Source organism: Chamaea fasciata, unplaced genomic scaffold (genome assembly GCF_029207755.1).
Source record: "Chamaea fasciata isolate MVZ Bird 193981 ecotype frontalis unplaced genomic scaffold, bChaFas1.0.hap1 SCAF_2, whole genome shotgun sequence".
NCBI lineage: Eukaryota > Metazoa > Chordata > Aves > Passeriformes > Sylviidae > Chamaea > Chamaea fasciata.
This window is the reverse complement of record NW_027094087.1, coordinates 92,510,555-92,536,099: the sequence shown is the minus strand read 5'-3', so window position 1 is coordinate 92,536,099 and position 25,545 is coordinate 92,510,555. Positions and strand designations below refer to the sequence as shown.

Genomic DNA, 25,545 nt, shown 5'->3' with positions numbered 1-25,545 from the left:
GTTTTTTTCTTAAACAGAGAGAGGTAATTTATTTTGTAGCTTTTAGGTTATGGTCCTGCCTGACATCAGCACTAAAACTCATCACCAAATATGTGCCCTGCAGGGTCACTGCTGTTTTAACTGTTCCTTCCCCGTCTTACCTTCTGCAGAATTTCTGACTATGTAGCTCTTCTGATTTTACAGGGTATTTGGAGTGTTTTTTCAATCCTATGCCTTTTTTCTTTTTTTTTCTGACTTTCCAATTTTTGAAATGTGAATCCGTTTCCATAGTAGATGCCAATGTGTTTTTCTTCCTCTTTTTATTCATGCTGGCTGTCATCCCATTTCTGCTGAATATCTAAACCACATTTCCCCTTTGAAAAGCAACGTGAAGGTCATTCTATGATTCAGGCAGTGAGAGTTACTTACTGTATGAGTAGCATTTTTTTGTTCCATCTAAATTCCTGGAAAGTATCACTCCCTGGGGAGGGAGAGCAAACTCCCCAGAATTATGAACTTGGTTAAGGGAAAGCACTTATTGACAAGGTCTCCTTGTTTGAGCCTCACAGAATGATACACGTGCATGCTTGATAAATCTGCTTCTCAGCTCCCCACCACAGAAGTCTTTGCTTAAAGCCTAATAGCTCCTGAGTTCTTGGAATTCAAAACTACACTTTTAAGACCAAAACTTAGATTATTTTTGCATGTTTTCATTATTTTTTTTAAAGGTAGAGAAAGGGAAACTATTGTTTATGTAGCATTTTCAAATCTACTCTGGATATTTAAAATGTGAAGTCTGTGGAACCATGTTGCTTTTGTACCTCTCTTTTGAGATTTACTTCTGTTTGTTTAATGACATATGTGTCATTCATTTACACAACTATTAGTTTGAAGTCACTAAGCTGTCTTGAATAGGTTTTGGATTCACACAGACAGTGACTTTTGTTGCTCTGTGACATGGTTTATGTGTTTTCTCTGAGCTGATGGCTGCATAACATTTATGATAGAAAATAATATAACAGTTAATGCAACTGATTTCTTTTCTTGATTTCCTCTTCAACATGAGCAGAGTTATCTCTCAATGGCTAGGGTTTTCTGGCCCCAGATAAGTCACCCCAAGGTTCTATAAAAGGCAATTTACAAGGAATAAGGATCAGTATTTCACTGTTAATATAACAATGTACTGATATGTTAATTCTCTGACTATGTTGGGTGTAAGTCAGCAGTAAATTGCTAGAATTTACTAGCAATTTACTCAACCTGTAGATGTTAATTTATGTTAAACATGATGAAGGAAACAAAGTCATGATAAATGTGTTTCACTCTCAATATTTATTTTTCATCTTTTCTTCTTGGAAAATCAGAAACCTTATTTTTAATTTGTGGATTGTGAACTTAGTTTTTGTTTTGAGTGTTTGAGGTATTCTCAGACAAAAGAGGTAGTAAATTAATTTCCACCCATTTCCTCTCTCCTTGAAACTCAAAACTTGTTCTAATTGTTTACCAGACATATCAAGAGAAAGAAAAACTTGACTTAAGTTCTGCCAGCAGTACTTAAACATGTCTGCCTTCATCAGGCATAAAATGCTTCATCTATTTTTAAACTTCAGTCTTTCTTAGTTGAGAATATTTGAAAAAACTACATCTGGACCAGTGAAGTTTCATTTTGTCTACTCAGTCTTCAATGTTTAGTGTTTAAAATGTCAAGTTAACACTGCAAATGATAATTAATTTTGGGTGTATATTGCCCTTAGGTATTTGGCAGAGTTCTGTCACTGGGCAAGAGTGTTATACCATTGATTTACTGTTGCAAAAAACAAAATAGGTAGAAACAGAAAGAAAAAAAAATCTTCAATTGGCATCATGCAGCATTAGTAGTCTGTAAATATCATCAGGTAGATTCAAATCATTACTTTAAAATGTGATGAAGGCATAAAAGCTTTCTGATGAAAAACCTTGATTGTTAGGAGACGCTGACAACATTCTGTGAAATTGGCATAGTGTTCTGGTCTAGCAGCTTTCAGGCAGTAGGATGTCAGACACATCTCCTTTGGGGACATTGTCTAATTTAATCTATCAGTATCATATATACGTTTGTATATACACATATATGTGTGTATATATATACATATATGTAGATATATGTATGTCTTTGTCTAAATTACATTCACGTGAATGATTGCAGGATTAATCCAGATACAAGAAATGTAATTTTATCCATCTCATGTTTGTATTTGTGTTATACCTTTGGTGTTCTTTAGTATCATTTAGGTGACAGGTCTAAAAATAACAGAATAGGAAGACAATGCTCACAGTGAACATTTCACTTCAGAGCTGAAACACTTACAAGTGTTGCAGGCAACAGAACATAAAGCAGCATGTACAGTGGCATGTTGGAAAAAAAAATTGGAATTCTTTCATAAGCTACATATTGTACACCCATTTATACAAGTTCCAGGGCAGATTAAAACTAAGAAATTCAAAATTTACCCTGAAACATCCTTCCATTGTTTTAGTGATGTAAAGAACTTCAAGTACTGATGAAGATAAAATGTTGAATTAAATACATATTAACTAATTTATAGTTTGTCATTTTTCAACTCAGTGACAAATGTGGAAGAGAAACAAAAAATCATTTAGTCATATGATTTTTTGCTATGTCATGGCCAGAATAGAATTTTTATACTCAAATTTCATTTTCTATATATGGGTTTAAATAATCACATGGAACTAAGCAGAAGGATGAAGCCCCAAACTTTGGTTATTTATTCCAATCAAACTACAGCCAGTTGTTAATTTAACCTCTTCACACTTTTGTTGTACCCTGGTTCTTATTTTAAACCTCTTCAGACTGGAGATCATGCTTTCTTTTGGTTACAGACTGCCTTACTTACCTTCTTTTTAATACTGTTCTTTGACAATTGGTCTTCCTGTAGCAGTGCTGACAGAACCAATCCCATACCATTCATTCCTTTCATCCCCTGCTATTTGCTCCTACTACCACACCAAATTTCCTCTTGGTTTATGGAGCCTTGAAATGATCTATGCTTAGCTGTAGAACTAATCCCAGTTAAAAATAACCCAGGCACATATAAAGTGTTGAGTTTTAATGTAATTTGCTTGACTTCACAATCTCTCAAGCAGTTCAGCCACCAAATTTGAGGGACTGGTCTGTATACTGTGATGTATTTGTAGTGTTGTTTTTTGCAACAATAAGTTAATGGTTTAACACTCTTGTCCCAGTGACAGAACTCTGCCAAAGAATGCAACAGCAAAAAAAAAATTAATTAAAAAGTCCCAAACACTTGAGTGGCTTTCTTAAATTTTTAAATTCTTTTCCCAATCACAGCTATTTCACACTCCCAGTGAGTTTCATGATATTGCAGCTCCTTTACCTGCAACTGCTCTTGCAGTCAGTAGGAGATCAGAGTGGTTTATTGGATACTGCTCACTGACTTAAATCATCCATGTATTGACTAATAAAGGTAGGAGTAGACTTTTGGTAACTGTAGGTAAGTAAACACTCAAAAAATATACACTAAAGTCTATTTAAATGTTGATTAACCTTTTAAAAACTGAGAACACAAAATCATATATCTGTTCTTTATTGATGAATAAAATAGCAGAAGGTTTTATCCTTTTCTTTTTCCAGGTGTAGAGCTGAATTCCTTGCGCCAAATGAAGATTCAGAGAGCAATGACAATGCTTACAGATGTCCGACAGCTCATCTCAAGTGGGGGGAGCGTGAATCAAAAGAATGATGAAGGAGTTACCCTGGTGAGTGGGAACATGTAATCCTCACCCTGGGAATATGCATGGTGTTGCAAGAAGTTCAGCATGTTTGCAAGACAATTCTCTTATGAAGGTTTTGGTTCTACCTGGTGTTCTGAAAATAGATGTATGTCAATTCCATGCATAATATGGATTTTAAAATAGGGTAGTGCAACATCTCAATGACAACTTTTTTTTTCTCCTGGCCAATAAATTCGCAACATAAAATTTAATAGCAAATATATTAACACCGTAGTTTAAAGCTCCAGGAAATACATGTGGTCTCTGACATTCTGTGTGAGAGAGGGGCTGAAACCTCACTCAGTGATCCCTGTTTTTGGCTTGTGTCTTCTGGCTGAGCCCTACTAAAACACTGTTTAATGTAGCAATCCAATCTTGATTCAGTGTATTGAAGCATTTATATGGAAAAGTAGTTCTACACTCAAATATGCATGTTATTTGTAGTCAGTGGGTTTTATTATACTTTTTTTGCAAATAGATCTTCTATCCTTTTGTTTTGTCAGGACTTCCATTTCTCCAGCTGTCAAATAATTCTAAATTAATGTGTATTTCCATAGTATATCTGTGGAATGTTACCATTGCACATAAATTCTTCAACACCATTAGCAATCAATCTATCAATCATTCAATCAATAAATGGTAAATCAGTAGCATTAATATATTGAATAAATTTTTTAAGTACCTTGTTTTTTTCTGCAGTGTACTAATATAATTTGAGCATTAATAGTTATTACTGTCATTTCTGAATTTGCATTGAATTACATTGCCTGATACTGAATTAATATACTAAATCATTCCATATTTTAATACCTGTGGAGTGTTTAAGCTATAAGCAAAAAAGTGATCAGCCTTGTATCTGAGTTGAATCCAGCCACTGGCTCTCTAGAAACAGAACACTGTGACTTTTGGGGTGGCAACCCCAAGGCAATTAACTGTATTTCAAAACAGGAGGGAAGCATGAAAGGGGTGGGAAGAAACAGCACAAGTTTTAGTTTATTTCATAAAAGCATTAATTTACTTTCCAGTTTTCTGATACTTTTATCTAAGCTGCTAAATCACATAGCTACTGTACTTCTATTGCTATTTTAGTCAAAATTGTCTGAGTTAAACTGAATTATAAACTTAAATAAATCTTACTGTATAAAAATTCCCTGTAGTTATCTGGAATAGTTGAAATGTATTTCTGAAAGATGTTTAACAGAACTGCAAATACTGAGAGAAGAACACTGTGGATACTTTGGGGTTTTTGCTGTTTGCTTAGTAGAATGTTGACAAAAGGGATACTTTTTGCATGAACAGTTTTTATGCTAAAATCTGATTTTTTTCAAGAAATAGACACAAAGTAGGTAGTTTTGCTTTTCTTTGAGATTTCTATTATGTGAAGCGTTTGTTTGACAAACTGGTGGAAAGTCCAGAACTTGTTAAACCATTATCTCTTTATTCATGGGTGTTGAGTCAGCCAGTCTGTGATAGCTGTGTGGATATCAGAGGGTTCTGGGAATAGTGTTTTGTTCCTCTACATCTAGCTGTACAAAAAAAGGCAACTATCTCTGTTTTAAGTCTCAAATCAGTTTTGCTTTCTCTTGTAAGAATATATATCTAAGTCCCTGTGTAAGTTAAGATGAAGCAAGCAAGAACTTATTGTTTTAAATTTATAAATACACACATTCTCACAGAGTCATAGCATCTTCATTTGTGCACATGCAAAACCAGCAGACACGGCATTTTTACTGCTGTATTTTCCTGGAATAGTTTTTCTTTGAAATATTTCAGCCATAATATATTTCCTAGGTGCTTTTACACTGCTTGAAAATAGCACTTGTCAAGTTGATGTCTGAATAGAAAATGTAATTTCTTCTGTTAAAACACACCCTCCCTCCCCCATGAAGCGATGTCAAATAAATTACAAGAAAAATTTGAGGTTTTTGTACATTGGAAATCATAGCATGCAGAATCAAAGTTCTTCCCCCAAGGGAGTTTTACACCCCTTCCAGGGGAAGACTTTGGATGAGTTGTACTGTATTCCTTGCCTCTGCATCAATCATGTTCATAGCGAAAACTTTATGCATACTATGCGTGTGCAGCTGAACCAGAAATAGCAGGTAAGGGAAATAATATCCCGAACTCTCATTTTAGTGTCTCCTATTCTTACAGTGACTTTGGAACTACAAAGTTGTAGTAACAGGTTTATTGCAAGACCTTTTTATTTCCATTATGCATCCATTTCAGTCACCAGGAAAAGAATATTTTCCTCTAACAGTGCTTTGAGGAGAAAAAGTCATGCAGTTGGGCTGTGTGGTTTGGGGATACAGGGACCAAATATATTCTGACTTCTCAATTTCTGCAGTACTCCTATGCCCTATTCTTACTGACCAGTGTGAGTATTAAGTTCTTCTGACTGGGGATGAGCAATTATATTTTGCCAGATTCCAAATTCAGGTCTTGTTCCCCTTGTTCCCAGAAGTGAAGGGAATGTTTGAATTCACAGCAGAGGACTATGAGAAAGTAAAGACCACTAAACTGTAACCTGGACCAATCTCATTATATGAAATTCATGTCTCAACAGTTATTCATCATGTATAAGAAATTTCCACCAAAACCTGCAAATTACATTTTTTTTTCCCTGATACAGGATTCCTTATTGCATTTTCTTCTTCTACTTGATTATTATGAGAGAAGAGAATTTTGTTGCCCTATTATGTCTTTCCCTTTTTTTCTGTTCACAAGACCTGTTTGGTATTATATGGGTTGTTTTTTTTTTTTTTTTTTTTTGGCACACTTATTATTTGTTTTAAAACCCCAGCATGGCTATTAGGGTTTTTTATATAAAATAATCTCATACTATAAATAACATATAGTGGATTTGAATCCTAATATAAATGCCAAACACATACAGAGCCTTAAATAATAATACATTGCAAAAGATAATGTCCAGCTCCTCAAATCAGCCATTAATAAAGATTTTTTCTTGTGTTTCTTTTCTCCTTTTCTTGCTGTTACAGTTTTCATACTTTATCACTTTTACAGTATTTTCTACTCAGAGTGACAAGCCTTGAGCAAACACAGACATGTTTGAAGTTGTCCCTGCTTTAGCAGCAAGTGGCACTACTTGACCTCCTAAGGTTCCTGCTGATCTGTTTCTCTCACTTTATTACTGCATTTTCCACCCTCCTTCTGCTCCTTTTTGACTCTTAAATGAAGTTTAGAGACACAGAAAATCAACTAAAATTATTTAAACAATTACCAAGTAAAATAATTAAGTATTTAGGGAAGCAATGCAAGTATAGAAAAGAAAATCTTTGTAGTTTAAAACTGAGAAAGTATTTTTTGTCACTAATTTTGTGCTGCAGTCTCAATGTGCTTGGTTTGATTATGTGCTAATGAATTAATTTTGGAGTACTGTCAGCTTAAATCTGGGATATTTGAACTGCCACAAAAGAAACTTAGTTTTAGGTTCAAAGAGAGCTCAAGCTCTGTTGAAATCTATGATTCTACCTTGGCTCATGAGGCCTTTGAATGTGTTTGAATGCATGTTTGCTCGAAGTTATATGAAAAGTAATAGACTAGGTTATTTAGTAGCTCACAAAAAGCTAGAATTATTTTTTTCTGGTGCATCTTGTTTATAAATGCTAAAAAAGGATCCGCAGTGGTTTTCTAGCCTGTAGTAATCACGTGTACATTTTGTATTTGCTGTTACTCTGATTTAGTAAAAGTATGAAGTAGCATAGTGTGGATGAATTCTTTAACTACTAACATATGCAAAATTTAACTTTTATATTGCAGCTGCATGTGGCCTGTGCTAATGGGTACAAGAATGTTGCATCTCTGATACTAGATCATGGGGCTGATCTCAATGTAGTGGATAATCAGTACTGGACACCCCTACATTTAGCTGCAAAGTATGGACAGGTAAAGCATGATTTTTCACCTGCTTCTCTTTCCTTTATGGTAGTCTTCTGTAGCAAAAGCAAATGCTCTCAAGTCAGGAAGACTATTTCTACTTTAATGTAGAAGTCTTTCTCATTCATGTAGTACAGATCGGCATCTCAAATGATAGAGACCATTTGAGAATGAACCTCGTAAATCTATCAACCCAATACAGCTCTATCTACCGCCAGCAACAGTTTGTCTACAGCAAAAATTAGTTTGCACTGACATTTAAAAGGAAGACAAAATAAACACTTTGTCTGGGTTCTTTTTTACAGTCTGATATCAAAGTTTATTTAACTAACTTTTTAACTATGTGTTATTTCTGTGAATAAATGCCCAGGATTCATTTAGCTGTTGTGTTCAAAGTTTTCCAGTCACTGAGTTATGGAAGCATGTCCTGGGTTTGGGATTTAGAGGCCATGCGTAAACATGACTTGTCCCTCTTAATACCTTTTCAGTTTTCAGTTTTCTTCTCTTTTCAGTTTTCCTTCATCCTCACTCTCCCTAGACATCTTCAGTGAGTCTTTGTTACACTTTAACCACTTTAGAAGAGTTTTCCACAGCTCTCCACCCACATATCAGGGCTCACAAATCACCACTTACCCATAGGTGTCTTCCATAGCATCTTAGCTCAGACTTCAGAAAATAAATAATACACTTTATAAAAAGAAAATAGTAAAAATGTACCAAAAGTTATAGTAAAATAATAAAAATAGATGTGTTTATTTAGATTAGTTAGTTCTGCTGGATAATAGATTTCTCCTATTGAGATACCATGTGCCTGTTCCTTTTTAGTGTCAAAGCCCTGCATATTTTCATAATAGATTAAGTCATTGGGTTATATATATATATGAACATACATATATATGGCCTGAAGTGTATCCTCAATAACTTCAGGTAGTGTAAATTTATAGAGAAAAATTTCACGAAAAGGTATACTGAGGCAAATTTTTGTGTGCAAGTGAGCTATCAGGGGTATTTTGAATTTGCTGTAGATTTAATTTTCTCATCCTATCTTACCCTGTGCTGTCCTGTAATTCTTCTACAGTCCTACTACTCTCACTGATCCTTCTGCACTCACTCTGTCTGTGTTCAGACTTCAGTAGGGCAGGAAAGCTCTTACTCATAAGTAAGGGATAGCAGTGATGCAGTCTTGAGCTTCTTATTCTCACGTTTTGGGATGGCTTGCATGTTCGGGCTTTGTACTGCAACCATGTGGCTATATTACAGCTGTACATTTCTTTTATTGTGAAGCTAAACCCAGGTTTATTTGAAGAGGACTTGAAAGAACTCACTTTAAAGGGCTGGTAGAGAACTTACCTTTCCTCATGTAGGTGTAGCATGTGTATGTTTGCAACACTAAGTCTGGATGACTTGAAATACTCTTTTTCTTGTGAAGATAGGTATTTTTCTTTCAGAAATAGGCCTGTACATTTAAAGTTTGTAGTTGAAAATGGCTAATGGAAAAAATATCTTTCTTTTCAAGGAATTCTTGGAGTTCAGATTGCTATTTTTGAAATGATCCTTTTTGTTGGCACTTTCATTGAACTGCATCTCCCTTATATCCCAGATGACAATAGTGTTAATTCCTTACTATTTCAGGAGCTTTCAGTGAGGATTCAGGGACCAGCTGCACTAGTCTCTATACAACCAGTATGGGTACACACAGAGAAAGACCATGAAGGAACCTTGTACTCTTCAGTAAAATTAGCTAAATACTAGCAGAATATCTTCCCTTTGTAGTGTTAGTGAATAATGAAGTTTAGAGGTATCTTATTATCATTATATAGAATTTGCCAGTGTTATTAAGGAGATAAATATTTAGGAGATAAAATCTAGTAAAGATTTCATGTGATTCTGTTTGTAATAAATAAGTAAATAAATTCCCTTATAAAAGAGATTTATTAGGTGTTTTCTACTTCTTTCAGTAACTACACCATCAGGGTGTTTTTAAAATCTCCTTTCTTATGATGATAATTTAAAAATATATTATAGCCTTAGAATGAATTCATAGTATTTATTATTGCATAGAATTAATGCATACCATATTTATAATTCCATTTTGAGTAATTAATTATAGACTAAAGTGAGCATTGTTTCTATTTTGGGTAAATGTAGTTGGGCAGAAAGGGAATAACTTTAGACTAGCCATGATTTGGATAGTTTTTTTTAGATTAAAATATATTTATGAGGAAATAGTTAATTTTAGCCCAAAGTTTTAATGTTCCCTGAGAAAGTAATTATTATAAATTCTGGAGTTGATCCCTTACAGTTTCACACTCTTCTAACATGTATTTGTGGCATATTTTTTTTAAAAAGTCACACTTGAAAAACTTACTACAGTGAAAAAATCTCTATCTTGGACTGGAAGACTGTCATAAAGTCTATTTGGTTTTAGTTTGTTGTCCTTTTAAGTTCTTGGGAGGATTTCTGTCTTTCCAGAAATGTTTTTGATCAGCAAAATAGCCTTTTCCTGTTTTATAGCTTGTCTAATAAGTGACACTTTAACGAGTGGTCAAAGAAATTTCAGCAAACCTCTTTTAAACCATTGTCATTGAATAGTTTTCTAGCACTGGTGCAGCACTACCTGCAACCAGACCCCATCTAATATAGGAATAATATTATATTCCAGGAGTCATAAGGCCTGGTAGTTTTTCCTGTTTATAAAATAGCTACAGATGTATTTTTCATGTGGAGAAGCTTCTCACCTTAATAAAATGATATTGTATTAGTTATAGAAATCACGGGTTAAATTTTTGAACTACTTTATGTTAAAGACCTTACATAAGTATATTTTACATATTATCTTACAAAAAAAAAAAAGTTGTGATATGAAGAAATTGTTACTCTATTTTAGAGTGACATCCAGTCTCAGTTGAAGTACCTGAGCTCTATTCATATACAGTTTTATATTTGCAAATACACAAAATTGGAAAAAACCCACACATTTGGCCATTTGTAGGAGCATAGCACTAGTAGAAATGGTACTGATTTACATTTTCTGGGGAAAAACAAAAACAATGAACTGCATAAATTTTAAATTTATAGTGAGAAAATTTAATTTGCATTTGCACAGGAGGAAACTTGTAAAGAATAAAGGCACTGTAAGCTTCTTGTTACAAATCTCAAGTTTTAAATGAAGTGGATTATAAAAACCTTACTGTTCCATCTTCCACAGTAATTTATATGTGAAACAAACTACTGGTGAAAGATACATCAATTTGATTGAACGAATCATGTGAAAGGCATTGCATCCACACCTTAAAATAAACCTGGCTTGTAGAGATTCCTTGATAATGGCAAGCCCATTTTTATTTAGGATGGGGTTCTTCTCAACTAAATTAAGCCAACTAAACTTAAGGACAAAGTCAAAGGATTTTCTTGTCTAATGAGAAGGATCACCTCTAGAAATTAACTCAGAGAATTCTAGGGGACGGATTTAAAATAGGAGCGATGATTCATTGCTTATAGGTCTGACCCTCCTTGGTTATAGAAGTCATGGGCAACAAGCATATGTCAGAGGTGTAATCTAAACATTTTAAAATCCTTCATGAGGAATCCAGATCATAGTGTGGGGCCCAAGGATGGGGCAACTGCCCACTGGTGTTTTGGGTCTCCCCAGTCATCACAAAGTGGGCATGGAGTTGATCCCTTAAATTTAGAAAACATAAAGTTGCACAGAGTGAATCCTAGAGGAGAAATAGATACTTACAACAAAACCAATCTTATCAAAAGCAAAACATAGCAGAATGCTGTTGAGTTGTTTACAGAGGGGGAATAAGTAAGAGTTATAAGTGTCAGTATGTATTATCTGATGTTGAAAAAGAAATATTATCTGTGTCTATCTTTACAAATATTTGTTAAGAAAACCAGTTTAATGGATAAATTTACCATGTAAAAACATGATTAGCCTGAATACCTAAGCAGAGCATGGGTGAATGATAAATGAATTGTCCTGTTAGTGACAGAATGTGTAGATGCCGAGCAGAATATTTTTCTTGCATCGGAGTACAGGATATTGCTGTCGAGTTTGAGGGTTGTGTACAGGATATAGCTACTGAGTACAGAATAGGGCAGCCGAGGTTACTGCCCGAAGATCAGTCTCTGTAAGACAAGTATCTGCTTTACAGGAGCAGATTAGGTTATTAATGACTGTAATTGAAATACTACCAGTCTGCAAATATTAAAAAGTAGACCTATTTTTACACAATGTAATTCTGAGTTTCTAAGACTGCTGTCATCCCTCGCCCCAATACATTTTAAGGTTAAAGGCAATTTTGTGTTTTTAAAGCATATTGAGATTTTAACATTATACCCAAAAAAGAAAAAAAAAAAAATAAAATATTATTGTGGTATTAAGATTAGAAGTTACTTATCTTAATCATTTTACCCTAATAAAAAGCTGGAAAATAAGTACCACTACAACACACATCAAAATACGCATCTGTGACATACAAAAACCTCTTCAAAATAAGATTATTAAGGCAAGAAAGCTAGCCCCAAGAAATTACAATATGTCAGGGTTGCCTATGTAAATTGAACAGGGCCTTTTAGACATAGACATTTTTAACCCTGTTTTTGATGGCAGCTGGAAGTCCTTTGTCTCCCTCTCACACAGCAAGGGCAGTGCTGGTGTATTTGTGGTTGCTGTCTGTGCACACCAGCCCAGGGCACACATGGTCACTCGGGTACCACCCTGCCCCTGCTGGCACTGGTGCCAACTGCAGAAGGGCCACTTGTATTTCCCAGGCTGGCCCCTTAATTTGAATTTAGCACGGCAATCACTTTGTGGACAGCTAGTTATCTGGCATTGGTAGTGCTGTCCCTGCTGGACATCTTTCAGCTGCTGTGATCAGGAGAGCGCACATTTGCCCTCCCCATGGTGGGAATAGGCTGCAGCTCTGACATTTGCCTTGGGTACGTTGGCACAATTCCCAGGCACAAGCTGTTTCTTTGTTGTTTATCACAGAAATGTCACCTTTCAAAGAGCTATCAGAGACATGCAGGTCAGAGCTGACTTTGCAGTAGCTTAAACACTACCTCTCCCAAAATGTCATCCTTGGGGGATGATGCCTATGTCTAAACTGTTAAATCACTGAATAGAAGAGGACTAGGGATTAAGCCAGGCAACAGCCTGGCTTACATTCATATTGTTTACAGCTAGTTGCCTCTATATGAGATTAGTCATGTTTGTAGAGGGCTGGTTGGAATGGCCCAAAGGAGAGTCAGGGGGAGAGCTAACAGTGTGGATTATAAGGGATACTTAAGCTTGCTCCATTGCACTCTCTTACTTTGTAAAACAGATTTAGCCTCTGGCTTTGAGGTTGAAAGGGTTTCATGATGTCAAAAAAACCCCAGATAACACATTTGTTCAACTGCTGACTGGATCTCTGCAAGAATACCTCCTGTACAAGCAAGGATTTCTTCCAAAGTAAATTGGAAATATCCCACATAAATAAAAAATATATATACAAGTATATGGATATCGGATGCCTACCTCATATTTCTTAGCAAATTATATACATCCTATGTAAATTTCAAATGTGTGAAATTGTCATTCTGTAAGTATGCTCCTCCTTGCGCACATTTGGTTGGCCTGAATCATACCTGTCTGATTAGTTAGTTCATCAAAATACATTTCTTTCAGATTGTAAAAGGGTCTCTGCTCCTTGCTGAAGTCTCAGAGAATACACCCTCTTACTATATGAACTAATTGGCTCATTGTTACCAAAGCAGATTAGTCATTTGACTCAACTATGACTTGTAGATTCTTTTTTTTTTTAAGTGCATGTTGCGCTTGAGACAAAAAAAAAGAAATCCGCATCTGTTGCTAGAATATGCTTCAGTGTAAATGGATATATGAACTCATTTTGGAGAAATGATACTTAATCACATGAAGTTTGGCCATTGCCACAAGAGTTCCTTTGAATGTAGTTTCTGAATTTCTGCAGCTATACTCCACAAATGTTTTCAGTGAGAAGAGCCTAAAGAAGGAGGGGTGTGTTTAGTCTTCCAGAAAGGATATTTTATAGTCACTCAAGGAATAAATATTTTCCTTGTCAAGTAGTTGGAATCTTTAATTTATGGCCACTAAATCCTGTAGAGAACGTTTTATCCAGACATATCTCACCCTTTTTTCTTTAGTCTTTGTGTTCATGTTTGGCATATGTTATTGTAATCAGGTAGAAGAGCTGTATTTCCCTTCAGATCAAATTACACTCACTTTCCTCAGAGAGTCCACTTTGGGATTTCTGCTTGTGATATCTTTTTTCACTCTCAGTAGATTCACAAGATTTCTATAAATGATTCAAATGCTAATTGTGAGCAGAGGACATAAGGCAAGGAATCCTAGATCCACACTATACCAAATGATAGGAAAAGAGTTTGAATTTCATACACAGACTAGGGAAAATCTCAATTTACAAAATTACTATAAAATTCTAAGTGTTTACATGTATGGTTTTAAAGCTAGTCTACAGTATATACTTGGTTATTGCAGGACCTCTCTGATCAATATAAATTTTATTTTCTTTAAAATACCATTTATGACTTTCAAATATGAGACATAAGTATGAAAAAAGAAGTCTAACAAGGCTTTTCAAGAACAAGCTTTGAGAAGTGGCAGATTTATTATGTTCTCTGTAATGTAAGTATTTAACTTGTAGAACCATAATTCACAAGCATCTGTAATCATAAGATCACATAATATTTCCCTGGTTTTTTTTTCTCTGTCTAATTTCCTGGTGAATTGAAAAATAGAAATGCGGGTTATCAGTCTTCAAGTGAAGACTGATGCAGTTTTTACATCAGCTGTGGAAAACCATTTAAGTGACCTTTGTCACTTGCTTTAGTAGCTGAAAACAACATTAGGCTTCCCTTTTTTTCCTGGAACTGTTCCAGAGGTTTAAAAGGCATCCTCTTAGACCATATAGGTTAAACTTGCTGACTGCAGAAAGGTAATGGTGACACTTGGGGAACAAGGGTTCCATTCCAGGCTCTGTGCCTGAACAGACGTAGTATTTATGGTTCATTCGTCTTACACATAGCCTTATTTGTGCCATTGCCTCTAGTCTGTTCCATTCTTGTCCTTATTCTATTGCCTGATTGTCTGATTCATTTTCCTGGCTTCATGTCCTTTCCTTGCACGTCTTATCTGAATCCTGATTCCTTGCACGGTCAGCTTCTGCCCCTCCTCCTTTCCCTGGTTATCATCCAAGCTTTCATTTTTTTCTGCTTTGACTTCCTGCCAACCTTCGTTGCCCTTCTGTCTCACTTGCTTACAGTCCCAATCTCCCTTGTTCAATCTCAGTTTTTTTCCTTACATGTCACTTTCTTCTTTCATTTTTCTGATTAGTCTGTCTCTACCTACATGCTGGCTACTTGCCACATTTCTCTTCTTCCCTTCCCTTTCATTTCATTTCATTTATTTCATGCTGTTAGTTCCAGATTCCAGCTTTTTATCTATGCCCACTTCCATTCCACACACTCCCCCTCATTGCTTTCTGCCCTGCTGCTAGTCTTATTCCCACAACCTACTTTTTCTAATCTGTTCTACTTTGCTGACCACAGTTGCTTCTGGTCCCCTTTTCTCTGCACTCAAACAGGAAAAAAAAAGTCTTCCTAATCTATAATGTATTAAGAAGGGAGGTCTGTAATGAGTTTCAGACATCATTTCCTGTGTTTAGAGCAGTACTGCGGATCCGATTTGCAATTGTAAAGGAAATGCTATTTAGCCTCTGAATGCTATTACTCTTTTCTAGGGCTTTACCTATGAAATTTTATCTTTAAGGGACACAGAGTTTTCTAAGGCATACTACTATTATGTAATGGAGAACAAATACATGATCTTAGAAGCTCAGCTAACAGTAACTCTAATGGCTTAATAGTTACCTTACTCCCTAATATTGGGCGTCTCTGTCTTGGAATTTGTTTCACTCCCCAGGAATAAGGTTCCTAACCTACATATTTCTTTTTTATGTCCTTGATGCTTGGTAAAGTGCCTATTATCACCCCATTTAATTAGTTAAGTAGTCTGCAGTGTTACTCTAAGGAGTTATATTGCTCCATGACTTATCTGATCTTATTTATTCTATCTGTGGAATATATGGTTAGCATTAAACTACAGCACCTCGGTCACAGAAGCTTAGTAATTATAATAATAAAAGTACTGATAAAACTACTTCCCCGATTTTGATTCTTTTAATTGCAAATCTTTTAAACATCCAACTGTATATTCAAATAGAGCAGCTTTTACTGGTTCTACTAACATGTAGGCCTACAGTGGACTGTACTAGTGAAAGGGGGCTCCCTGATTTACCCGTTATAATAAAAAACTGTCTTACAAGCATTGGGTAGCTGATTTTTTCAAAGTTTTGAAACTTGGCTAAGTTTTGATGATTTTCCAAGCAGACAACAAAAATCATATTCTCAGCCTATGGAATTCATCTTCTACCCAATAAAAGTCTTCAAATTATACAAACACTGGAGCTCATAGGGACAAGTAAAATATTTTTCCACACCTGGCTACCAGAAGTGCTTCATTTTTGGTGTCTTTATTTTTCTATCTAATTTATTAAAAAAAAAAAAAAAAAAAGAAAAAAAAAAACAGAAAAAAAAAACAAACTGAAAAAATCAGAAGCATTCAAGAATTCACAGGCAGCAGTCGTAGCAAACTGCCTAACAAAAATCACATGGCTAAATGTGCACTTTTTAACCCAGTAAGATAAATTTTAGTCATATGAGCCATAGAAAACTTGTCCTTATGAGTGCCGAGGTAGGTCATCTTACCCAGTGGTGAAGACTGCAGATTATAGTGGTGTAACCAGTGATATTTCTCGTGTTCCGTCTAGAGGTTTTGTTGTATTTAGTAAACATGCACCTTAGATATAAAAAGAATACTTGGTGATTTTACTGTATTTCACACAGTAGTGTGTGATTGATGGTCAAAAATAATACTGATTTTGATCTAAGATTGTTGTTCCACTGGTTTCTTATTGATCATCTTTGACTATGGATGAGGACGTGATGGGGACCATATCCAGCAAAAATGAAGTGTTAACCTGAGAAGTGACAGCAGGTAGAACAAAATTGCAGGAAAAAGGTGGTGAGGGCTTAGGCAGAGATAACTGAGAAGTGGATATGAAGAAGTGCCTGAGGAATGAAAAATGGAGAAGGAGGTTAGGAACCAATAGGCTGAGGTGAAACAGGTCGCTTGGGAATTATAGAATATGTCCAACATTGAAACAGACAGAGAGGAGTGGAGAAATGGAGAGAAATATTGGTGTTGACAGGGAAGGAATGTGAAAGACTGAAGGATTTTACTGTTGGGGGTTCATGCAAATTGGATAATGCATATTCATTGCTGTGCAAAACAGCACATGAAGACATTTGCATAAAACCTCCAGCTTTCTGAATTTAGGACTTATGCAGGTATCCCTCTGATGGTAAAGAAAAGAGAATAAATGATCTGAGTTAGTGGCTCTGGGACTGGGACTTGGATAATAAGGGCTAAAAGCTCAGGCAGAGCCAGCAGTTTATCCTTTGCAAGTGCTGGTACATATCTAATGATCTGTACATGGCTTCAGAGGAAAACATTTGACCAGACAAGAGAGGAAGACAATTTTCAGGAATACTGGTTCTGCTCTCCAGCTAATTAATTACCAGTAAAAAACAGCATGATTTGAGAGCAGTTTGGAGATGCCTTTGAAGCCTCAAGTGCATGGGGAGATTCTTGAGGAATCTCTGTCACTCCTTCATGCCCCATATTTCACTCTGTCACTGCAGTTACTTATCTTTGGCACGAGGCCTTGCAGTCTTTCCAGCACTGGTGCTCCTAAGTCTTTGTTTTATAAAACTCAGCACTGTTTTGTTCTTGTTGTTATTTTGTTTGTTTGTTTGTTTTGTTTCTTTTTTTTAAGCTATCATTTAATGCATGGTAAAACATAGCCCTTTTTTGGCGCAGGGCAATTGTATTTGGAAGCTTTATAATGTGCATATTGCAGTAAATTTATTTATGCTGCCTTTTGTCACAGAATCACAGAAGGGGTCAGGTTGAAAGGGGCCACAGTGGGTCATCTGGTCCACCCCCCCTGCTCAAGAGGGATCATCCTAGAGCACAGGGTACAGGATTGTGTCCAGGTAGTTCTTGAACACCTCCAGTGAGGGAGATCTGCAACCTCTCTGGGCAATTGGTTCCAGTGTATAATCACCTGCATGTAAAAGAAGTTATTCCTCACGTTCAGGTGAAACTTCTTGTGAATCAGTTTCTTCCCATTGCCTCTTGTCCTGTTGCTCAGAACCATGGAGCAGAGCCTCTCTCCATTCTCTTGACACCTTCTCTTCAGATACATACAGACAATTATGTGGTCTCCTCCCAGTCATCTTCAGACTGAACAGGCCCAATTCCCTCAATTCATCTATGCAAGGGTGATGCCTCAGTACCCTACTGACATGTCACTAGGCACCACTGAAAAGAGCTTGTCTCTGTCCTCTTTACACCCTCCCTTCAGGTATTTACCCAAATGGAAGAAGATTCCCCTGAACCTTTGTTTCTCCAGGTTGAAGAATTCCAGCTTTCCCAGTTTTTCCCCATATGTGAGGTGCTCCAGTCTCTTAATTATCTTAGTGGCCTTTTGCTAGACTCTCCCATGTCTTTTTTGTATTGAGAAGTTCAGAAATGGGCACAGCACTGCAGGTGTGATCTCACCTGTGCTGGGTAGTGAGGAAGGATTTCCCTTGACCTATGGACAACATGCTTCCTAATTGCTGTTCAGGAAACCATTTTCTTTCTGTGCAGCCAAAGCACATTGCTTGCTTATGTACAACAAGGTTTTTACAAGAACCCCCAGGTCCTTTTCTGCAAAGCTCCTTTTCAGCTGGGTAGCCCTCAACATGTACTGGTGCCTGGGGTTGTTCTTTTGCACTTGGCCATGTTGAGCTTCATGAGGTTCTTGTCTGCCCATTTCTCCAGCCTGTTGAGGTCCCTCGGGATGGCAGCACAACCCTCTCACATATCACCCACTCCTCATATTTACTGCCATCAGTTAACTTTGCCCCATCAAACAGATCTTTAATGGGGATGTAAAACAGGACCCACTGCTGATTCCTGGGGTACAGTGCTGGTCACTGGCCTCCACCTAGTCTGCTTGCCACTTACCACCACCCTCTGGGCCCAGCCACTGGGCCATTTTTCAGTCCACCTGAGTGGTGGAATGGCCCATTGCCAGTTTCTCTTCAGCAAGCATCGCAGCAGAGCAGGCTGTGAGTGGATGTTCACAATGTAGCTTTGCCAATAGTTTCAAGACTTCCTCACTCGTATAAGATGCAGCTTAGAAGTATAGAAATAGGTATCTCAAAATGTATTAGTGATGGCCAAAGTCACAGCTCAATGTGCAGTGGGAGCTGAGCCAGAATGCTGCATGAATGGGAATGCATAAAGCGTGGAGAATCTCTGAAGTCCTTTGAAAATGAGGGCAAGGATCTGGCTTGGTGAGAAAAGAAGGAGTCAGGGGAATCTAAAAGGTGGGACTTTCACATTAAAGCATGAGATAGGAAAATATTCTTTGCAGTAGCATTCTCAACAGTCACAGGGTAAGATACCCAGTAAGAGATGCCAGAGAGATGTAGAAATATTGCAATTTGAGCAGAATACCATGAAAAGAGACAACCATGCTTTATGAATACAGAAAAGGTAACTAATTTTTTATTTAGGGAAGGAGGATATTCAGAGATAAGATCTGAATGAAGAAAATTAAAGTCTGAGATGTTTCCCAGTGTTCTTTCTAAAGCTACTGAATAAATAGTTAAGGGTATAAAAGGAGAAGCAAGATAAATGATATTTTATAAACAGATATTTTATAAACTGCCATTACTATGGCATTTTCTGCACAGTAAGTCATGACACTGTCTACTTTTTTTTTTTTTTAATTTGCATGAATTGGCAAACACTACACTGGAAAAAAGAAGAATATATATACATATACACTAATTTTATTCATAAGTTCTACAACAATTCATTAGGTAATATGTTATTTCTTGACATAGTCTTATGTATGTTGTTTGTAACTGTGCAGTTGGAATACTTCTGCTTAGTGGTAATTTGCTGTAATTATTCTACCGATATTTCTTCTGTCTTTTATTTAGGCACAGTTCTGAAGATATGGTAATTTTATTTTAAAATACTCCTTCTAAAACATTAGTGAATGAGGCAAATTCCAACACAAGAGAGTTGCATATCCAAAAGCAGGTTATTGAAATTGTCAGTGACCTGAATACCTTAGTCTTGGTGACATGCATCAAGGAATCCCAGCAGGAGATATTTCATTGGCAGCAGGAAACACTGATATTGGAGCATGGTATTTCTTGTGGTATAAATCCAAACCTTTGCTAACCCAAAAAGCTGTGTATTGCTACTGAACTGAAAGTGTATTTAAGGTCTCCTTCTTTTAATACAACTACTACCACTTTTCAGAGATTATGCAATAATTCCATAACTGAGCATGTTCTTTTTTTCCCTAATAAAAAAAGACATATATGTGTGTGTATTTTTACATATGTTGCAAGTTCTCAGTGGAAAGCAGGGCTAATTGGATTTGAAAATAAACCTGTCATGGCTCCCCCATTTCTTGAAGTTTGCTGAATTTTCTGCTGTTACTGCAAGAAAAGAAAGCCAGCATTAGAAATCTGAGGAGAGCAAGATCTTTTACTTTTTATAGAAATTTGAAACAGTATTTTTGTGGGTTTTTTATGATTTGAAGCTTGGGATTTTCTTTGCATTTAATAGATTTCTCAGTACTGTGGTCTTTTCTAGTAAGTTGCCTCCTATGTACTGAATCCATATTGAATTTTTTTATTGCAATGATTTCTTTTGTATTTATTTATTTATTTATTTATTTGTTGCTTGGGTTTATGCCAAATTACTATCTTTTCCCTTTGCTGGCTTCCAGTTCAAGTCTTATTTATCTCTAGGTCTGTTTTTCTGCTCTTAAGAATTTTTTCTTCACAACCTTTTTTCCCTATGCTCATCTTCATCTCTCCTATTGGTTACACTTATACAGTCTATTTGCTTTAACATATATTCAAAAATGCATATAATTCTGTCATTTAGTTGGGCTCTACATTCACATTCTAAAAGTATTTTTTGTTCCCTATGAAGCCTTTTGCTCATTTCTGACCAGTTTAGGAGAAAAGACATTGCTATAGCCTTTGATGGGAAAGTATCTCTAGAGACTTTGGTGCAGCGATACAGCTTACTAAAAACAGTTCCTTGCAGGAATTGAAAAATATGTGTAAGACTTTTTCATTACAGGATACTCTACCCTCCCCTACCATGCTATAATTTTCACCTTTACTAACAGATTAGATGATTTTGGTAGTCATAAGATAAATGTGCCAATTTCTACTACTGACTGAAAACAGATTTACTTCTATGATGGTGGCTGTGAGTCAGACCCCTTTGACAGTGCTGGCACACAGTTGTTGGATTAGTTAGGCACAAAGAAATATTTGTGATCTAAGTCTTAACAGGTGGTGATGGGTGTTTTTTTCCTTTGTGAATTCTTTTACACAAGTAGGAGTGGAAGGAGATTTGGGGGTGGAGTTTTGCCAAGGGTACCCTGAAATCATAGGAGAATTGAATTTTACTCTGCCACTTGTGATTATAGAAATGTGTTTAGTAGCTGCAGAAGGTGGGGGTTGGGAGGTACTGCCTGTGGTTTATCATATGATTTCAGATAGTGCAAGAAGGAACGAATAAACTGAGTGACAGGCACCTGTCCTACTTCTTAAATTTCAAACACCTCTGGTTTTGCCCACTTTAGACCAATCTTGTGAAGCTGCTTTTGATGCACCAGGCAAATCCCAATCTTCTTAACTGCAATAATGAAAAGCCTTCAGGTAGGTGAAAATCCATGTACACAGTGTATGTATTACCTATTGTGACACTGTTTTCTTTCCTTCCTGCTTTCTTAGATATAGTTTATTTAGTGTATAGACTAAATATACACACTATATACATAAACGTGTGTACATTTTTACATACATTGCTGAAAACTGCTGGTCATGGTAAGGCAGGATATCATATCAAATGACAGAATGTCCTTCCACTCGTTTATACATTCCCTGTTTATTTTTAGCTCTGTTTCTTACTTGACAGTTCTTCTATGCCTTGGTGGTAGCTGCATTTGCACATTTTTGGTGACATCTCACTGAGTTCCCTTCTGTCTCAACTGTTATAGTACATGGCCTCATGGGTTGGAATTTCTATAGCTATTGTCTAAAAGCAAATTCAACACCTAGTTTTGAAGTGTAACTGCCATTTTTTACTGCGGAATACACCTTCTTAAACCAGATAGCATCAGGGAGCTGAAGCGCTGACTCTAAAGTTAATAGAATTGTAGACTCTTTAAGGTTGGAGTGGACTTCAGATAAACTGGTCTAACACCAAGATCAAAGCAGAGCTAATGTCAGTAATGCTAGCTAGCAGTGTGGAAAAGAAGAAACACATGGTTGTTTGACATTCTATGCCTGGAAGAAAATGAAGATGGAAGTCAGTAATGTAGATAATTGAAACTTCCTGTCAGATTATGGATGAAACTTCTCTTGCATAATAAAGCAAAATATGTTATGTTTCAAGCACTGTACTGCCTACAAATGCATTCACAGGGAACCTCATGATACTTAACCTTAGAAAAGTTGTTTGTGATTAGGTACAGTTGTTATTTGTAAAAAAGGCTGTGGACTAAACTCAGATAATCTAACAATACGGTTAACTAACCATATTTAGTATGTATTTAACACAGTTGAGTTAACTGTTTTTCTGGTCTGCAAACAGAACTGATTTCAGCACTTCTGATGTATAAAACATATAAATCTAGTTTGTAGAAATGTAAAACAGTTGAAAAGGATTTAAGTATATGTTCTCACAGAAATAAAATGTTGAAAAGGCTTGTATTGTTTTTCCTGAAATCCTGTAAATTATTGACTACTTTGGTTTGCTACACACCAAGAATGGTTTTGAGGTTTTGCAGATGGAAACTTAAGTCTATACTGAATTTACTTGGCCTTTATTTTTCCAGTAATTTCAAGTATTATTTATGATTTATCTGAGCAATTCCTTTTGTGTTGTCTAGCCACATGTTTAGTCTTAATCTGATCTAGAGATTTTAATACAAAAGAGCTTTCTTGCACCATTTTCTTGTCTGATATCTTGGTGTTCCAATGTCTTAGATGTTGCAGCTTCTGATTTTATTGAGGAAATGCTTCTGAAGGCTGAAATAGTTTGGGAGGAAAAAATGAAAGACCCTTTAGCTGTTTCTACTTTATCTCAAGAAGAGCCATATGAAGAGATCATCCATGATTTGCCCACAATTTCCAATAAACTGTAAGTAAATACTGGTGTTGTTATAGAGCAATTCCCTGAAGCCAGATTACCCTTTGAACCATATCTGTCAGTCTGTGAATCCTAGCTGTGTGTGCTTGGAGATATTCAAATCCCATCTGGACATGGTCCTGGGTAACTGTCTTTACATGTCCCTGCCTGAGCTGGATGAATGGATCAGGTGCTCTCTAGGATGTCCCTTCCACCTCCAGCCATTCTATGATTCTGTGTGATTTGATGGATCAAGTAACTTTCCTTTTGGAAATCTCCTGAATCATCTTCTGCATTTGTATCTCTTGTATCTTTTTTCAGTCTTAGTTTTATAATTATAGATTATGAATAATAAAATATATTCTTATAATTGCTAGCAGAAATTACTTAGGGTTGCCTTAGCAGAATTATTAGAGGTTAATACTGTAGACTTGAACATCATTTTAGATGGGTATGGTGTTAGTAAAACTATCATTGCCTATGAGAAAAGCAAGGACAAATCCTGAAAAGAGAAAAATCAGATATGTGATTGCAGATGAAATGATATTGGTCAAAATCATATTTACAAATTTATATTTAGATTTCAGCTGCTTAAAATTCAAGTGAAATCAAGTAGCATTAGCAGTGAGGACCTAAAACTCAGTATTGGAGAGTCAATTTGTGTCTTAAATTGTAAAATTTGATACTTTTGTATTTCCCTGTGCATTTAAACAAAGATTACCTTGCGTATGTGAAAAAAGATGTACAATAGATATGAAGAACAACTGGCTGTTTTATGGGAGTACAAGACATACAGATATTTCAAATTCTTATTTCCAGATACTGTGATTCAGGGAATTTTAAAAGCTACAAATAGGGTTTTTATACAGCTAGCAGTTGCTGTATATTTGGAGTATATATTTGTTAGTTGCGTGATCTTGCATAACACTGACATTAATTTTTCTATAGTAATCACCAAGGAGCGTGTGAGGAAAACAATAAATAAAATCTCTTATAGAGAGAGATAGATAAGGTATATATGTTTGCATTTCATAGTAGTTATAAATTATGGTTGGCAGAATGTGTTTGGATACATTAAAATTTGGAAGAGGTGAGCAACTGTCGTGAAATGATCAATCTGTTAAATTCAGGACTCGACGGGATATACTGGTATTTAGTAAAGATTGCATATTTCATGGATGGTAAACATATTGTGTTGTTTCTGCTTCATGATTTGTAGTCATTGAAACATGGAGCTGAATAAATGATACTAATGTTTATGAAATTACTAGTTTTTCATGCTTTTTAATTCCATATGAAATAAGCAGTCCTCTACTCCAACTCACTGTTTCAATTACATAAATCATACTCCTCAAATTTATGTGGCCCTCAACTGTCTTCTTAATGAAAAAATGTAATTTTGAGGCATGAAACTAAGCTTTTAGATTCTAAAATGTAACTAAAACTTTTATTTTTAATTAATGATATGTTGTAATACTAGAAGTAGATGGCAGGTCACTCTTGTACCCATGTAATGATGCCTAGTTATTCACAAAGGTTTTAGAAACTTTGAGAACTTAGTCATTATTCTTGCATACAGATGATGCATTTCCATGTGTTTTACATTCTAGAAGTTTGTACTGCAGTGCACATATTGTACTGAAGACTGGTTTTAGTTCTAACACCCATTAATCTCTGGAAGACATAACTTGCACAAATTTTTAGACAAAGGTCTGAAAACATTTTTTCTCTACTCTTTCCTTCCTGTAATACATAGATTGAGGTAGCTAATTTGGGGGAGTTTTCCGTATAGTGATTCTTTATATGACAATAATACAGACCTGCCATGTGTAAAAACCTTCACTGGTGGTTTTGAAAAAGCAAATTCCACTGAAGAGAAGAACATAGAAAAATGATTTATGTGTGGAATTGGATGAGTTTAGCTTCTGTTGCCAACTGTATCCCAGTGTGGGACTGTATCTAGTTTGTGGTGCCTGCGTGAGAATTCAGCACCAGGTGAAGCCAAAGCCCTGTTCAGCTCTGTGCACTGATTTTGGCAGTGATCCTTTGCACATATCCAGGAGGCCATTATTAGGATACAGTAAGCTTGAAATAATTACACTTTGGCAGGTTCTTGAGACTTTTAGCAGTCTTAGGTTTAGAGACTTCCTCAGCCAGAGCTTTGCAGTACCTATCTATCAGGTCTGCTATCAGTGCAGGAGAGTATCAGCTGGCCAGACAGCTATTCTGAGATGGGAGCATTCTTGGAAGGCAAAATGATTGGTGTATTTTGCCCATATATGTCTCAGCTATCACTACTGAATATGGAAAACTGTTGGGGAACCATGCCACACAGAGTTCCATATTACTTTTCCTCTGACCTTAATTTATAGAGGCTTAAAATCAGATATCATCTCAAAGCTAGTTATCTCAGCTCCCTAGTATCGTGCTTATAACTGTGAAAGCCAAAACCTTGCAGAGGTATTATTCCAAATGGT

General features: G+C 36.1%; 1 protein-coding gene across 1 annotated transcript in view; it reads left to right on the top strand.

The window, feature by feature from the left end:
* The window catches only part of MYO16 (myosin XVI), a 365,576-nt gene that overhangs the window by 162,357 nt on the left and 177,674 nt on the right, over positions 1-25,545 (top strand). Inside the window, exons 6-9 of the mRNA XM_066176778.1 lie at positions 3,632-3,756; positions 7,555-7,680; positions 21,519-21,594; positions 22,927-23,080. Coding sequence (XP_066032875.1) covers positions 3,632-3,756; positions 7,555-7,680; positions 21,519-21,594; positions 22,927-23,080 — 481 coding nt within the window. The remainder of the gene's footprint in view (positions 1-3,631; positions 3,757-7,554; positions 7,681-21,518; positions 21,595-22,926; positions 23,081-25,545) is intronic.